Source organism: Styela clava, chromosome 6 (assembly GCF_964204865.1).
Source record: "Styela clava chromosome 6, kaStyClav1.hap1.2, whole genome shotgun sequence".
NCBI lineage: Eukaryota > Metazoa > Chordata > Ascidiacea > Stolidobranchia > Styelidae > Styela > Styela clava.
In genome coordinates this window covers 13,220,052-13,237,061 of record NC_135255.1, presented here as the reverse complement: position 1 = coordinate 13,237,061, position 17,010 = coordinate 13,220,052, and the positions used below count along the sequence as shown (strand labels likewise).

At 32.4% G+C, this 17,010-nt stretch overlaps 1 protein-coding gene across 1 annotated transcript; it reads left to right on the top strand.

Moving 5' to 3' along the window:
• The first annotated feature begins 4,132 nt into the window (after positions 1-4,132).
• LOC120331681 (uncharacterized) lies at positions 4,133-16,540 on the top strand. Its single transcript, XM_039398805.2, has 4 exons — positions 4,133-4,296; positions 4,945-5,001; positions 14,171-14,399; positions 14,673-16,540. Exons 1-4 carry the CDS (start codon positions 4,188-4,190, stop codon positions 16,018-16,020), a joined length of 1,743 nt encoding a protein of 580 aa, XP_039254739.1. The 5' UTR covers positions 4,133-4,187; the 3' UTR covers positions 16,021-16,540.
• Positions 16,541-17,010: the final 470 nt, after the last annotated feature.

The window sequence follows — 17,010 nt, the reverse complement described above, 5'->3', positions numbered from 1 at the left end:
ATCTGTTTTACAAGTATGACCAACGCTACTAACCAGAAGTGTGGAGTATTCACAATGAGTTGTAGGCGAACACGTGACATGCTAAATGTATATGCAGGGTTGTATTCGAGACAGATATGTCACATTTGAACTGATTAAATATTTAATTCCTAATTGGTGTAAACTGAAATAAAATGTTTGACATTGATGGTAATGAAGCCATATATCTATTATTTAGAATGGAACCTGCTGTCGACTTTATATCGAAGAGAAAATGTTAGTAATATTGAATATATTAAGCATATTATTTAGTGATCATGAAAGAGCTATTTTAATATTTCTGGCGTCATCGACAACGTCATCAAATACTAAAATATCGTTTTTTAATTGTACATTTTGGAAACGTGCGCGAAACAGAATAGATGGTATCGGTGTAATTGGCTTGTTATGTTACTGGACATGGCTATAGTCATTACTACTAGAATATGTCGCAAAAAGTATGCGATATAACCGTAATTTGGGTCTTTCATGAGATAGAAACTTTACAAGTGGATTTCTATTCGATCAACATGGAATTCATGCGTGTTGACAAGCCTGATGTACCAATTGACCGTGTCTAAGCCCCAGTACGACCATACATTAAAATGAAATCTTTTTTAATAAAAAAATCAACAAAATCGCATGTGAGAATTGATTGATTTATTATTATGAAAGACTAAATTTTATTTAGAAAGACGGATCTTCAATAAAAAAGACCTGCTAGGGTTGGCTTCAAGATTGTAGCTTTGAGGTCAGTCTCAAATAGGCTACTTGTAATTTTACACCAAATCGTTATATTTGTACTTTTCTTTCTTTTTTCCATAATTTTTCTCCCATAAAAATAGTCATTTTTATTAAGTGTTTAAAAAGTCGTATTTCATATTATTAAAAACAAGATAAATCTGCACATAGAAGGAAAGAGCCAAAAAAATGGATAGGTCAATTGAAAACAAAACGTTTCAATAACTCAAAACAAAATAACGCTAATTCTCCTGCAGTTCAAACAAATAAAATCAGCAAAAATCTGACAAAATGAGTTTTGTTTTTCAAAACCAAAAGCGCAATATTTTAATTACCATTGAGTTTAGTGTGTAATTTTCTCCGTTAACGCTTTTCTGGTGTTGTTTACGTGTTTGCGAATTATCTATTCTCCTGTTACGAGCATGCTATCTATTATGTCGTCATCAAAAACATTACGACAAGGGACTCCCAGACACCGACTTCCAGACATTAGGAAGTACAATGCATGTTTTTACAAAAAATATATCATATATACCAGCTATGCAATTTAACTTATCTATCAGCTCATATTATTTGTCATAATTAATATGATTCAGAACTTATACTAAAAAAATAAATAAAATCCCACGCGCGTGAATTCGCGGCCCTTCACTCGTACAAGATCATTTAGGATGAAAGGAAATTTATCGGACTGTCCGGTCGTGACAAACAGTTGTTGTTCAATGATCAATAATGTATTTTTTCTGGTTTTGGTCATAATTGGTTGGACACGTTTGATACCCATGCAGGGTATGACTACAATTTCCATGAGCGTATTGTTTAGTGACAATGACTTTTTTTAATGTATTTTTATCAGTTTCCAAAATTTCCCCTGATGTATCGATTTCTTTTTCACTTTCTTTGCCCACAAACTGACCAATGTATTTCTTTAAAGTATCAATGTCCAGTAATAACTTGAACAAGTGGTGACTAACTCCTTTCGAGTTTATTTTGCTTTAAATCGCCTTGATCAGGAAGGCTGTGATTAAAAAAAGGTTGAATCATTCTCACAAAGCGAGAGATCGTTCGTCCCGTATATATATTTAGCCGTAAGCCGCGACTCGTCGCATAGGCGAAATTAGGCTTAGGCTTGAGGCGTCGATCGCAAGACCACAAACGGCTATTTGGGTTAACTGGCATAATTAAAACCAGCGCTGATATTTAAACAGATACAAAGTTCAAATTGCAAGTCATTGTTAGGTGTAGCATGAGGAGAAAGTCTGCGTCGTTGTTTCAGTACAGGTATCTAGATACTTTCAAAAAGTATTGCTATCGGAATGTACTGATTAGATTGTAAATCGCTGTTAATGCAAGCAGGATTTTAATGTTAAATAGTCTTTTGAAAAATTTTGGAATTTTTCATAAAAATTCAGATATAGCCTGTCGTTTAGTTTTGATCCTATACTTCGCTAGGTAGAGATAGGTAGAGATATTTATTTCTGTCAGTTGCTAGGAATGTATATTTTTGCAATTTAAATTATGTTATAATTTTGAACAACTCTTTTTCGGAAAGAATTTAAAAAAAAACATCAAACAACATCTCAAGCAACGCGCTTTACCTCTGTATCTATTGGGGCAACTGATGAAAAATTAGCTAAAAAATTACGTTTAACACGGGCTTATCCCTCTGAAACATGGTTTTGATTTATAGGTTTCTATTCCAGAATATGGATTATCCTTCATTTAAATTTTGTGATTAGTCGAAGTCATTACAATCTACTATACATAGGCCACACATAAAGCAAATAAGAATTCCATTATTTTTTGCCTCCATAATAATAAGGCATCGATAATCAAATTTGGAAATGATTAAGGTTTATTTCGGGCGATTAGTCGTTTACGTAACACGGAATTTGTTTGTTTAATTATGTACGTTTCTAGTTGATAATATAGTTGAATAGCAGATAGGTTGTGTTACATGTGCGGTGGGTAGAAGAAAAAGATTAGGAAATGTAACGTATGTTAGTTTTTCTTCTGAATTCTTTAACTCAAGCAGTGCTACAGTCATTAGGGCCTAATTTCTGCTGTTAAGGAGTGTTGCCAGCCTTGAAAATAGAATACTACAGACAACCCAACCATACAATCGCCCAAAATCTAAAATTATCAAAATAGGTTACCAGAATATATAAGTCAATAATATCGGTAAAATTATATAAATTACGAAAATACTGAAGCGGGTATGGTATACGTCAACTCAATGTACATACGCTATTTTTGTTACAAGTTAGTGATAGATAGTTCTCATTCCACGATAAGAAATTTATGAAATTTGATCCGAAATTTTACAATAAAAATTCAAAATACTGCAAAAAAATTCCATAAATACTTTTATTGAGATAATACCACCGTTTTATATGGATGACTACAATATAATTTTTTTTACATTATAATCATATCATGTTCAATATTATTACATATAAATAAAAGTTTACAGTCAAATAAAATTTTGTACTTTGTTCGTAGGTTTGTAGGAACAATTGTTTAAAATCGTAAACAAATATTTGGTATAATATATCATATATTGCGTCAAATACGATAAAAGCAAATCAATTGATTGGATTATGTTAAAATTTCAGAACAATTCAAAAATTTGAAAAAACAAAATTTCGTCAAGTTGCATGTTTGTTTATCATTTAAAAGGGAAGGTTTAAGATCATGGTAATCTAATACTCGCATTTTCCTTGGTCGTCTGCCACAGCAGATCGAATTTCGAATCAAATCAGGCTGAGAATGTTTTTGCAGTTGATCTTCGTGGCGTGACTGCACAGGAATTAAAGTAATTTGAATAGCATGTGTTTAAAGTATTGTAAATGAATTTATTGTGCGAGTTTTATTGATATAGAAAAAATCTAGATATAAATTCGCATCAATCATGGACACAGTAAATCGCTCCTCGAGGCAGCAATGCAAACGAACTTGACTTTATTTGTTGGATTATTGTCGGAAGTGTTTACCTAATTATATTAATTAAATATGGCTTCCTTAAAAATGATGATTGAATTGTTTGATGCTATGACTGACTAATGATGAATTATTGTTGAGAACAAAAAGCTAAACAATTTATAATTATTATTAATAAATTCAATTAAAAATTGTAAACAAACTTTCGCCATTTTAATTAAACTTATATGACCACGTAGATGTTTTTTTTTTTGTCGGTCTAATAGAAATGGCAACAAGCCTACAATTATTGTCTCTTGTGTCCATGCATAAAATTCTATCAAAAAGGGTCTTCAATTTTAAATGGCAATTCATAAAAGTTTAGTCTAATATGAACTTACGACGTAAAAGTTTTTTTGTATCATTGAACTAGCTACGAATTGTTCTATGTTTACAGATAAAGCATAAAAATATTTTGTAACTAAAAGTGAAACGACGAAAACAGTTCAATGCATGGAAATATGACTGAATTAACGGTGCCAAAGGCAACACGTGGACCCCATGCTAATAGGGATTATAAGATGGTCGTAGTGGGGCACAGAGCCGTGGGAAAATCAGGTATGGTATATAATAGGTGATTTTAGTGTTACATTATATTTTCATTCGAATACTTCATTTGCAATGAATTAGTACATGTCTCTGGCTTAACCACATATGCTGGATTACTGTAATTCCAACTGCCTTTCAACTCAAATTTAATTATATTTCGGAGGTTAGCTTGAAGCATTTAATAATAGTTTTCTTCTAGTTATCTTCTAAGTTATTTCAAACCATAATCTCAGTCTAAAATGTAGTAAATACATTTTCAACATGTTTTTGAGATTGATTTTTATTATTCTGAATTTCTATTTCCCGAATTGCTCAAGTCTTGAACGAAGTAACAAAATTATGTGGTTATTTTATTTTTCATCATACTTTTTCATCATGCTATTTTTACTGGAAAAAGATCAAACTTTTCGTGAATTGTACATTGTCCATCAACCATAATAATTTTTGGTAAACTTATACCGTAGAAACCTTTATAAAGAATGCCACGCCTGCTAGGCACGGAGAGCTATAATTGGCCAAGCTATATTTCTTTTTCAAATCTTGAATTAAACGTCATTAACGGTATACTTTGGGCATGGTAGATCGAAATTAAAATTAAAATTCAAGTACTCAGAAAGCCTTAATTAAAACTAACCAACTGTTAATTTACTTTGACAGCACTTGTCGTGAGATTCTTAACAAAAAGATTTATCAGTGAATATCAAGAAAATTCTGGTATGTACTTTTTTTCCTTCAAGTCTAGACTGTGGAAATTAATTTGTTTGTGGTTAAACTAGCCCTGTAAAATTTTTTGTTTTGATACTTCGATTATAATTTATGAATGTGAGAAACATAAACATAACACTCATACACAGCCCATCCGTTTTGGTCGTTCACAACAAATTGAATTTCCATCGGGGGTAAGAGAGCGACGTAGCAAATAGTATTCAAACGAGGCAAAGCATAAAAAGCCACTTTATTAAAACAGACTTTATAGCATGTATGTTTTTTGTTTTTATAAAATAGTAAATCTTAGATACTCGCTCAACGCTTTTGTTATTTGTTGAAGATATATTTTATAATAAATAAACGTTTTGGGCTATGAAGCGTTGTTGCGTAAAACACGCAATTTAAGTGATATTCTATTAAAACATGCGAATGAAATATATGAACTATCAACCGTACCGAGGTATTTGTATAATTCATAGTATCAACGTGTAATCGAAATCAAATTAAATCGCAATTCTAGCTACCAAATTTTTATAATTTCAGTCATTACTTCCGAACTAGATATAATATATAGTAATTTAGCTTGGAACGGTTATCTTGGCGTCTGCTTCGGTTAAGTTATTAGAAACGAGATCGTTAAACTATTTAATTGTAAAAATCTTTCAATTTCAAATAAATTTTGAAAATGTACGCGAAGCGATAAGTATTTATGTGTTCTTTCGTTTTATAGGGGTATGTCTTGTTATTATTCTAAAATTAATAAAATTGAATGTACAAGTATCACCTCAGTCTAATTAAACATATCATAACCATGCGCTGTGTATACATCTGTGGCCTATACTGTATCAAGTTAAATGTGTCACGCCATGTGGTAGTGACGTCATGCGACGTCACAAGAAAATTTGTGTTTTCGTCTGCTAATTTTCAGGTTCGCATCCGGGCAAACAAGTTGAGGGTTTAATTGCTGTAATTGGTATCGTCGAAAGTGTTACTTTGCACACACGCGAAGAACTGGCATCCTGTTTACACTCCCTATTTCTTGAATACACATAGTGACGTATTCGGTCACGTATTTTTTTCTATATTAGGCCTTCAGCTAGCTGGGCATTTTTGATTTTCTCGTGAAAATTTTTGCCCCAAATCTGCTACGATCTGACTTTCTAACTACAATTATATTATTCGTTCAATCAAAAACCAACGCCGTTTTGCATGCATGTTTTCACAAAAATCTTAAAAAAACTTAATAAGTTGACGTCACAAATAACTGGGAATCCTTTTTTTACTTTTACACGAATACTTTTGAATTTTGTTGGCGTGGTGTACATTAATGAACTTCGTGGATGGTTTGAGAATCAGGTCAATTATGAAACTGCTTAGAGTAAACAAATAAAGTGGGATTCGTGGTAAAATGTATAGTTCGCGGGAAAAATTTTTCGTCAAATGTAGAAAAGGTAGTGACAAGTTTTGTTTATGTACTCTCTAATTTGAATTTGAGATTCACTTTTACAAATTTGCAAGGCTATATACACATGCTGTATGCTGTATATAGCGAAACAAATGGTTTGTGTTTATGTAATAATGGAAAAACATGATTTACGACCATGCCAATTGAATCCAGAATGCAAATTGTCTGACACGGCCAAAAATTGTTTCAACAACTAACTCCGGAGTTCATGACGTTGAAGTGACCCTGCGATGAGCCTTTCTATTGATAATCATTCCTGTGCATTTGTCTTGAGCCTTTCTATTGATAATCATTCCTGTGCATTTGTCTTGAGCCTTTCTATTGATAATCATTCCTGTGCATTTGTCTATCAAGAATATAATTCTGCCATAATTCCTTCACGAAGTATGTTTTCGAAGGTGACTCATGTTATTTGTGTTGTATTATCTTCTTTTTAATCCGGGTTCAAAATGTTTTCCATCATACTAATCCACGTTTGTTGTAGGATTGACTTCACGTCATTTTCCTATTGATTTTATGGCAGTTTTCGGGAACCAATAAAAAACGTAAAAAATCTGAATTTATATGTGATTTAGTATCTCAGCGTTTTTACAATTATTGTATGATCATTTTATTCGCGCGTGAAGTTAAATAATCTCACATCCTTGGGGATCAAGTAACAAGTCTTGTAAAAATAAATCATTGATACTTTTACAAATTTCGACTCCAAACGGTACTAGAAATAGCATATGGCATACACATTCATGTTCATTGATTTATGGCACCCAATATAGTACATTGTTCTATTTAGAAAGAAGTATTTTTACCAAAATTATGTTCGAAGTTTTTTCAACAGACTGGTGGAAAATATTGTTTTCTCAGAATTTTTGTATCGCATGGGTTATTTTTCGTTAGGTATTATATTTTCAAAATATATCAAAATTTTGAATCTTCAAATTATTTGTGGTGGAGAGTTATGTTAATTATGTTAGTTACTATTTATTATTACATATAAATGCTATCACGCCAAGAGTCTTGTTTCACGTTCACTTGAAATTATTTTTGTATCGTAAGCGCACTAAAGGAATGTTGTCATTTGTAAGTTGTCAAACTTCTTGGTGGATCTTCAGTACAAGAACAACACAAATACAAGGTCGGTGATGTCATGTGGTAAAAGTCGCTCAGTTGCTTTTAAATTTAACATACAATCAAGTATGATTATTATATAATTGAGTACGTATATTAGGACCATGTGTGTGAGAATTTGGCCTGAAGTTCATTGACAAAGTTGCCATTGACTTCTCATCCAATATGAATCTGCACCTGTTGTACTTCACGAACAAGAATTTTTAAAACGAATGAATTGAATGAGTGGATTATACCAACTACCTGCCAATTATGTGGCATAGATAACTAAAACTCAAGTTTGGAGATTTATTATTTGCCCATACTTAATTAGACATACCCCAATTATTTTATCAATTCGATGATAAAAATTGTCATCTGAGCGTTGTCAAAACAAATAATCAAATGTACGAAGCCATGATAATATTGTCACAACTCGATACGAAGAGCTTTTTTGCATTCCATGACATTCTAGTATAATGATTCAGACATTTTTGCTTATGTAATTCTGCTTATTTGCACCTTAACTTCCTTGAGAAAATAAGATATGATACGCACGTTAACGCGTTACAGCGCAACCAATTGTGGTCCATGGAGAATTGAGAAAATTGTGTTGCCGTATAATCGGCAATTTATCGGTCATTAAGATCGGCGGGTAAAAACTCGCAAAAATGGTAATGAAAATAGAGTTGCAAAGACAAATTCCTTCAATATGAACGTCTTCAATATTTCATCGAATGATTTCAACAAATATTAGCAAAAATTTTAGATTCATTTTTTAAATTAAAGTCGTTATATTTCATTAAAAACTCCCCTTAAATTTGTGCCTATTTATATTCAAGTATCTCTAAATTGTATAGTATGTTTTGTTTACTGAATTCGTAAATTTCCAATCTTGCTCTGTACTAATACGGGCCAGCAAAGAAAACAATGGTGTTCACGTCTCGCTATGTATACATAACTCTATTCTGGTTTGAATTAAGCTTGTTACCAACTGAAATCGTTGGTTAAAAACACTATAGAACCGTGAGCAGTTAGATCGTATACGTGTTGAAAAAATTCTATCATGCTAAATTGATGGCGATTATTGTCCTCATGAATATATATGTTACATTAAAAAGTTGAAAAACACTCACGATCATAAAATTATCTTTGATACTAATTCATTTATTGAATACGGCGCACGTTTATCTCGCATTTCATGCTCTGTCATGGCGAATAGAATATAAAACAACAAATGTATCAGGATAAAATTTGAATGCAAATCGAATAATATGTATTACTCTCATGCGAATGCAGAAGTAAGATGGACGATGGGGAATAAAATTCTGGGGTTGACAGTTATTGCATCCTGTTATGAAGACGATTGACGAACGTAAAAGTCAAACTGTGTAAACAAACAATACAAATGTCATCAAAGTGAAATTTCATCCCCCAGCACAATAAAGGATCATGCAAAAACAGTGTATACTTTGCTATTGATGTAACTCAAAATTTGTGCGCTCTAGGCATGATCCCATGTATATTTTCAATGATTTTCTGTTGTCAAAAGATGCTCTCTTGGCAGTTTTTGTGGTTTTTCTATTGCGTAAGTAAACGTCATCATGCCAAGGCTAAAGCACTCTGGGGATTATGAAAATTTAGTTAGTGAGCCGTAGGCTCCCGTCCAAGGCGGATTGGCTCAAATTATAAAAGTGTAATTTTTAAATAATTGATAAGCTCCCATAGAATCCCAATTGTTTTAAGTCAAATGTTGGGGCATGGACGTTGGTGGTGAACGTGTCTGCACAAAACTAGTGCAAACATTTTTGGTGCAATATATTGTCATAGAGATGTCATAAAAAAATGAATATTCTGATTTGAGCAGACTTGAACTCAAGTTATTAATTTAATATTATTTAAATTAAAATTTTATGTTTATCAATAAAAGTTGAAGAGAGAATATTAAATAAATAAATAAATAATACCTTATCCACATCAACTACTTAAGCTCAAAATAGAATAAAACTCTCAATTGTACAATATTTACTTTTTTTTTTTCAAAACAAATTGTGAGGAGTACTCGACATATTTGTATATGGTTAAGTGGGTGGTCATACGTGCAGACGGAAATCGTTTATCTATTGGTGGTGACGTTACACTAAAATACATATTCAGTTCTCTGCGATTCTTTGTTATTTTTTGTATCAGAATTGCAAACCTTCTTTATTTTTAATCACAAAGCAACATTTTACTTGTTTTTATCATCAAAACAATTGATTTCGTTTACTTAAAACTATTCTCTTCTAACATTCTTGCTTCGTATATTATAGATAACATGATTCATAAATAGTTCCTTCTCAAGTAGGGGAGCGGTCGAAATATATAATCACTCAAAATTATTTTGAAAATTTTCTGCCAGTAATATCACTCTGAAGTACTTTTCAAAACTTAATTTTAATATACGGGTACATGGCTTAAAAGACATTAGCTGTTAAGCAAGAGATTTTCAAAAACGCGATACGTCTTTGTTGCATGTTGAGATTGAGATTCGTGAGTTCTATGTCAACAATGTCTAATTAACACCAATCATTGTTTACTTTGCACACCATGACGAAAACTGCGGCACAGCAAGTATTTTAAAAATCAACAAGAGTACTTTGTTTATTTATTTTATTTTTAACCCTTGGAACAACACCAATTGTGTACATGCCCTGAATATTAAATGACGGCATAATTACAAGCATAAAATATTCGATATTGAGCTAATTATGTATTTTAATGACCTGCAAAATGCACTCACATTCGCTTTGCATTATTTTCTCTATATAAATACGTGTCTGAATTACTTGCCATATTATCGACTTTCTTTTAAATATCTATATTTAAATAACCAATGGTCTTAACTTACGCAATCGAAGGACAATTTCTCGATATAGTATCATGCTTAGAAATCCGGATATTTTTTATGTAATAATTTAGAAAAGTATTATCGTACTACGTAAATCAAGACAAAGCTGAAAATTCATTCAAGTGTTCTATTAGTGATGGTTCGTCCCAGTCTGAATAAATAAAGTCTCTTACGTGGAATATATTATTTTGTTCATATAAGTGGTATTATATGTTTACTATATATATATATATTGTGTTTTCATATTACTCCACTAATCCCGGAATAAAATAAGAATAGGTACTTAAGCTGCTGTTGTTTGCGATCCAGTATAGTGTATGATATAGAGCATTGCCAAAGAACCTAATTTTTAATATTGTTACAATTCTTGTATGTTTAACTTATTCTAAAATGACTGGAGATTTCATTATTTGACAGAATTATAAAGTATTATATTATGTTTACCCATTTCATATGTTTTTATCTGTTGTTCTGAGGACAACCTACACACAAATACTCAAAATACTTTTATCCGACATACTTATTGAGCTAAGTGGGTCTGCTACACCCATACTCCGACAAAAAAAATAAATTCTTTGTTTCATCTCGGATAGCAGGAATCTTTCATAGGCGACAATGGGTCTGAAGTTTTATTGTAAACAAAATAATTTGGACGGAATTCATAACAGATCTGATACAGTATAAGACTCGTTTTTTATTATTTTTCACTGGTGTTTTTTTTATGTTGTTGAGAACATTTGACATCGTTAGTCTCCTTTTACTAGCAATAATTGTAGCTATATTAATAATAAGAAATAAGTCAAGAATTGTTTTGTGCATGAATGATTATTTAATTATATTCTGGTGAATCAAACGCATTTTTAAAGCTTTTTCATTGTAATTTTGATAAATTTTTATATAAATATGAAATATATTGATGTTTTTTTGAATTTATTCGGTTCTTCCACGGACCCTTGGGCTAACGATATTTTGGGATAAATATCAAATATATCACCCTAAAAGCTTTTCCATTCCAATCTTTATGACTAAATTGACACATTGCTTAAATATTGAGAAAACAACAATTTTAATGTTCAAACAATCCGTCATTTACGTAAAAAAAATTAATCCAAAAAAATATTTACAAAGATTAACTGATATGCGAAAAAGTAAAGCTTGAAAAATTGAATGTATCAGATATTTTTGCATTTTAATGTCTATAGAATAAAAAAAAAACGCGACTCAAAATTTCAGATGACTTGATTTCGTTAAATAAGTGACTTTTAAAGGTATTGTTGATAATCTTTGACCTTGTGATATTCTTTAAAAAAAATTATGATAGCTGTGTGAACATTACATAATTTCTAAAATAATTCTTTTAACGAAAAGGGTATAAAATTTCATGCTTTTAAAGATAAATTGAAACCGCAACTTCACGGCCAATTTTGTGCAAAGTAAACGTATATTCACCGTCAGTATACATAAAAGCAAATAACTAAAATCGTTATGAACTCGCCAGAATACGTTTATTGTATCTCCTATTGATTTCTCATATTCTATGAATTAAGGTATTGCACCGTATAAGTTTCTATGGCATAGGTTACATGTACATAAATAACATGTCTGGTATGGCATAAATCTAAATTAACAAGTTATTAAAGTGAAGTCATAGGTTTAGAGAAATTTGTAATGAAACGGCATGAAATTGACAAAAAATCAATATTTAATAATCATTTGACAATTTTGTAAATCTGTTCATGTTATTTTCAATACATTTGAAACGGAATCACTTCTGTGGAAATGATTTTAAGTCATAGTGATGATGACGAAATCAAGGCAATACCATGAAGTGCTCAAGAGATTGCCAATTTGCAAATTGCAAGAAATGGCAGATTTTAATTTGTTTGCCAAGCAAGTAAATCATTTTAATGGATTTCGCCGCAAAAGTTTCTCCATGTAGTGATGGATGTGCTATAAACAAACTGTTTCGATTTATCGACAAAAAATGCCAAGCTTAAGGATAAAAACCTATTCTTCAGCGATGCAGTCGTTGATACACACCATGTAGGCCGAGTGGAATTTTGTAATTCTGTTTTTATAAACAAAATGCTTTCAAGTTTGTCATACAATATAAAATCATGTTCCGATCATATCCCATATTTGGCCTAACTTAGTTCAAGTAGATGTTGTCTTAAAAATATAGCTAAACCAGAACCTGATGTAAGTATACGTTTATTTATCATGATTTATATATTACTATGTTAGAAAGAAACCTTCATCATGTTCCCATGCACAGACGCATTTGGTGAGATATTGAACCGGGCCAAGGTCATTTAATTATTCATGATGTTCTAAGATTTAATCCAGGAATATTAAATATGATAAAGAGGTTAAAATACGCTGATATAATTTCTTTATTGAAAGTTATATTAAAATTTGAACCTCTGAAATATGATTATTCGGTGGATCGTACTTTGAATCCAACTAGTAATTGACATCTCTTGCTACTAGGTTTGCATATACATACACAAAATTTACATGCATACTGCGTTATATCTATACTGCATATGAAAACACGATTTTATGAGTATTTTTATGAAAAATAAATTCATGATTAGTATAAGAACATGACAGATGACAGGTTTTGGGAAATATATTACACAGTTCTTAAATAAACCCGCTACGTCAGTTTCTTTCGCGATATGCCAATACATATCTAATTGTAGCCTCATGGTTCTAAATCTTCATTTCTCGCAGGCACACGTTAGCAGATAAATCTCATTTATACTCGTGATATGCGCATGCTACCAGACCCAATTTTATCTTGAAAATAATTGTAATGGATGAAGCCGACATGACATAACGTGTTTGCTGTGTATACCCCACGGGATTTTGCCTCGCTCCTCAATTTTTGACCCTTTTTTGCACGAAAAGCAATCCACGGGTGGCATTGATAATTCTCAATGAAGATTGAATCGAATTGAAAGTGGTCATTACTAGTAAATCATTTTTATTTGGATTATTTTGGGGGTTGAAGTGTAAAATATGTTGGCAACATTTCAAATCACATGAAAATATTTTTACGCTCATATCTTTCATCGAGCATGAAATGTGAAAAACAATGGCATAATTCTTGATTTATTTACCCAAAACGTGTACAGGAATATTATTTGGATTCGTGTCGTCATTATAGAACAACAATATTGTGGTGTGAATAAAATGGTACCATTGCGCCTTTTAATTGCTTTGCCAATTTCTTACTTTGATAATTACGTAGTTGTTGCTTTATTTGTGTGTTTTCGTCGGGATTAGACCATTCTAAATGTTCATACAGTCACGTAGTCATATATGAATGTTAATCACTATAAGTTTTTCTATATATAAAAATCAGAAGAAAATTTTGTTTATTTCATTTTTCAAATTTTCATTATTTTCATGAACTGTAATTAGGTGATTCGTATATCATACTGAACATGAATATTATTTATCAATGATACTAAGTTTGTGTATTTCCGACGACTCTCATTTCTCTAGTCCGTACTACGGTAGAAACGTGACGAGTCACAACCAACTGTGTTGATCAATCCATTATTTCTGTACATTTTAATGTTAAAAACCATACTTTTGTTGATCAAAGTCGTGGATATAACATTAAACTAAAGTTTTGTGATATTCGACGCTAATTTCAGCGTGGGTCTTTGTTTATATCGTAAACTTTATTTTTTTTTTCACTCCAGAAATGACTTGCAATGGAGTGGTAGAGGTAGATGGCGAAAAATTACATTTGAAGATACAAGATACTTCAGAAAAGGGAATCCGCGTTCCAACGGTTGATCATCATTTCAGATGGGCAGATGCGATTATGCTAGTTTATTCCGTAACAGACAAGATGAGCTACCAGCGACTCCGCTATGCCGCCACTCGAATAAAAGAAAGAGTTGCGGAATACGAGTCATTAGATGCAAAGTATGATTTTTCAACAATTTTAGTACTCTTGTTATGTATTTCATTTTCTATTTTTGAAACATCCGCCATTACTGTATATTAGACATAGGAAACGTAATTTTAGATATCAAACGTTATTCTAAATGTCAAACAAGAAAAATCAGAATCAGCAGCGAACTAGTTTCACGAAAATTTTATTCGATAACCTGATCTGTGGGATTTCAGAGGAAAATTTGGACTATTGAGACCGAGGCATCCCGTTCTATGTTAATATATTATATTTATTATTTACAGTGTACCTGGAATGGTTGTCGTTGGTAACAAGGGAGACTTGGATCACATGAGGCAAGTAACACCACAACAAGGACTAAAACTAGCCAATGAGCTTGGGTGTCATTTTTACGAGACATCAGCAAGTGAAGGTTGGTCGAAACAATACAATACTACGCCAACAAGGAAGGAATCTTCTAACAAATCACGACGCCGATTAGGAGTTACAGAAATGCAACGTCCGACTACTCTTTGGACTGAAACTAAAACACAAAATGGAAGACGAAGAAGTGATCCAGCAGTTGTGCTAAACACAATATTTGGAGTTAAAATACCTGAATCAAAATCTCCAGTAAATGACATGAACAATAACGATTCAAAGAAATCCAATCTTTCTGTTCCAACTCCAACGGTTCCATTTATTTCAGTCTCTCCTTCGGATGAGCTACCACCAGAGACACAGACCCAGAGTAGAGGCAGAAAGTTGATGCAAAAACTCTCTCCGAGATTTTCTAGAAAGTTTGGCGGTTCTAAACAAACATCACCAAGAGCTATGTCAAACATCGGAGCGAGTTTAGCAAAAATGGGTACTACTGGTTTAGCTGTTGGAACTATGGGTCGTGATAGATGTAACACTTTACCCATACAGTCGTCCTTCCAACGAAAAGTCTCTGCAACATCTAGAGTAAATAGTTTACGTGCAGATGGCAGATGCAATGGAACGTTACTCGATAGCGCAAGCAGTAGCAACAGCAGTACAGAAAGCCTTTCATTAAACGGAAAAGACACTGATGCTTGCGCTACCTTCTTTCTCCGGCCTGAAACACCAGTATCCGATTCAACTACTTCATCTAGTGAAGACGAATTTGGAACAAACTCAGACACAACCATAATTAACGGAAGCACTAGTGTGAAAAAACTTATTATTTCACCAATTAGAAGATCTCGTTCAATATGCCGAGACTTAAATCTGGAGGAATTGATGAACAACCGTCGGTACAATTCTGACAGTGATCATACTAAAAATCGACTGCATCCCGCTATAAATCACACAAGGGGGCACAGCGAAACTCGCGTGACGACACAACAACGTACAAATGAGAACAATAACTGTAACGTCTTATCATACGATGTTGAGGAAACCCCAACTTTGCACGAGAAAACATTTAACGCCTCAGAGCCTTTCAAGCATCTATGTCGTGAAGCTCGAACCACAAGACGTTTGAGAGAACGTAAAACTCCTTCTAAACTTTTTAGGGAAGGAATTCGAAAAATCAAAACATCGTTTGCAAATGATCAAGCGCATCAAAACACACAACATCAAGGACATTTTAAAAACCACCATTTTCATGTGACCGCTGGAGTTCACTAACTGTTCCAAATACATTATATTATAGGTTATCTGTAATAATTCCCTAACCATAAATTAAGAATATCTTCCGCGGCACATGAATGGATCTAGTAATCCATCAAAATTTATGATATTTCCATATTTAATTGGTGTATACGTTATCGTCAACTAATTGGTTCAATTTACTGGAATTTGCGTGCACAAGAACATACTCGACCTGTACCTTTTCGAGCAGCCGACAGGTGAAATAATAAGATTCGCAGAACAAGTCTAAAATCTTTCAATATTCACCTAAAATGTTTCATTTCAGTGGAAGGACCCCCTTGTGATTTTGTAGATTATTTGCTAAACTTGTAATGAAAATGTAATGCAAATTTCATATATAAGGAACGCAATTTTAAACCCCGATTACACAAAAATCTGATTAATTTGCTCAATGTTTAAGATAATTTATTTTATTTTGTCTACTTGTTTCTTCTCAGTATAGTGTTTTATAATTTTCATAAATATTGCTCGTGTGAATACATTTGACTTTACATTGCTTGATTTCTTTTGAGATAGAACCTCCAGTCTTGCCAGGAATTGAAATGCGTCCTAGGAATGATGGATTGGTTAACTAGCAAAGGGCGAGAAGTAAATTGCGTTATACATTTTTGATCAGAGAGTCTTCTTAATATAGCTACCTACCATGGGAGTATTTGACCAAATTGTAGATAATTTAATGAAAAAATAATAGGAATGCACAGGGGATGTGTACAACTACTGTAGGTACTTCAGAACTGACGCGGGTTTTTAATGGATATTTTTAAAAAGCAATAATTTGTGTTGTCTTAATGAAGTTCATTTTTTCTAGAGTAATAAAATCACACGAAAAACTGAATGAATACCAGGATGTACTCGAGAAAAAAAATGGGAACCAAAGCAGGTTACCAAGTGGCGTCACCCAAATTTTCGTGGAACTTTGATGTTCTAAGAATACTGTCATTATCGATAAGTATGATATTAGTGAGA

Coding starts and splice junctions, on each gene's coding strand:
- LOC120331681 (XM_039398805.2), top strand. CDS start 4,188: ATGCATGGAAATATGACTGAATTAACGGTGCCAAAGGCAACACGTGGA. Junction 4,297..4,944: donor CAGAGCCGTGGGAAAATCAG/GTATGGTATATA, acceptor TTACTTTGACAG/CACTTGTCGTGAGATTCTTA. Junction 5,002..14,170: donor TGAATATCAAGAAAATTCTG/GTATGTACTTTT, acceptor TTTTCACTCCAG/AAATGACTTGCAATGGAGTG.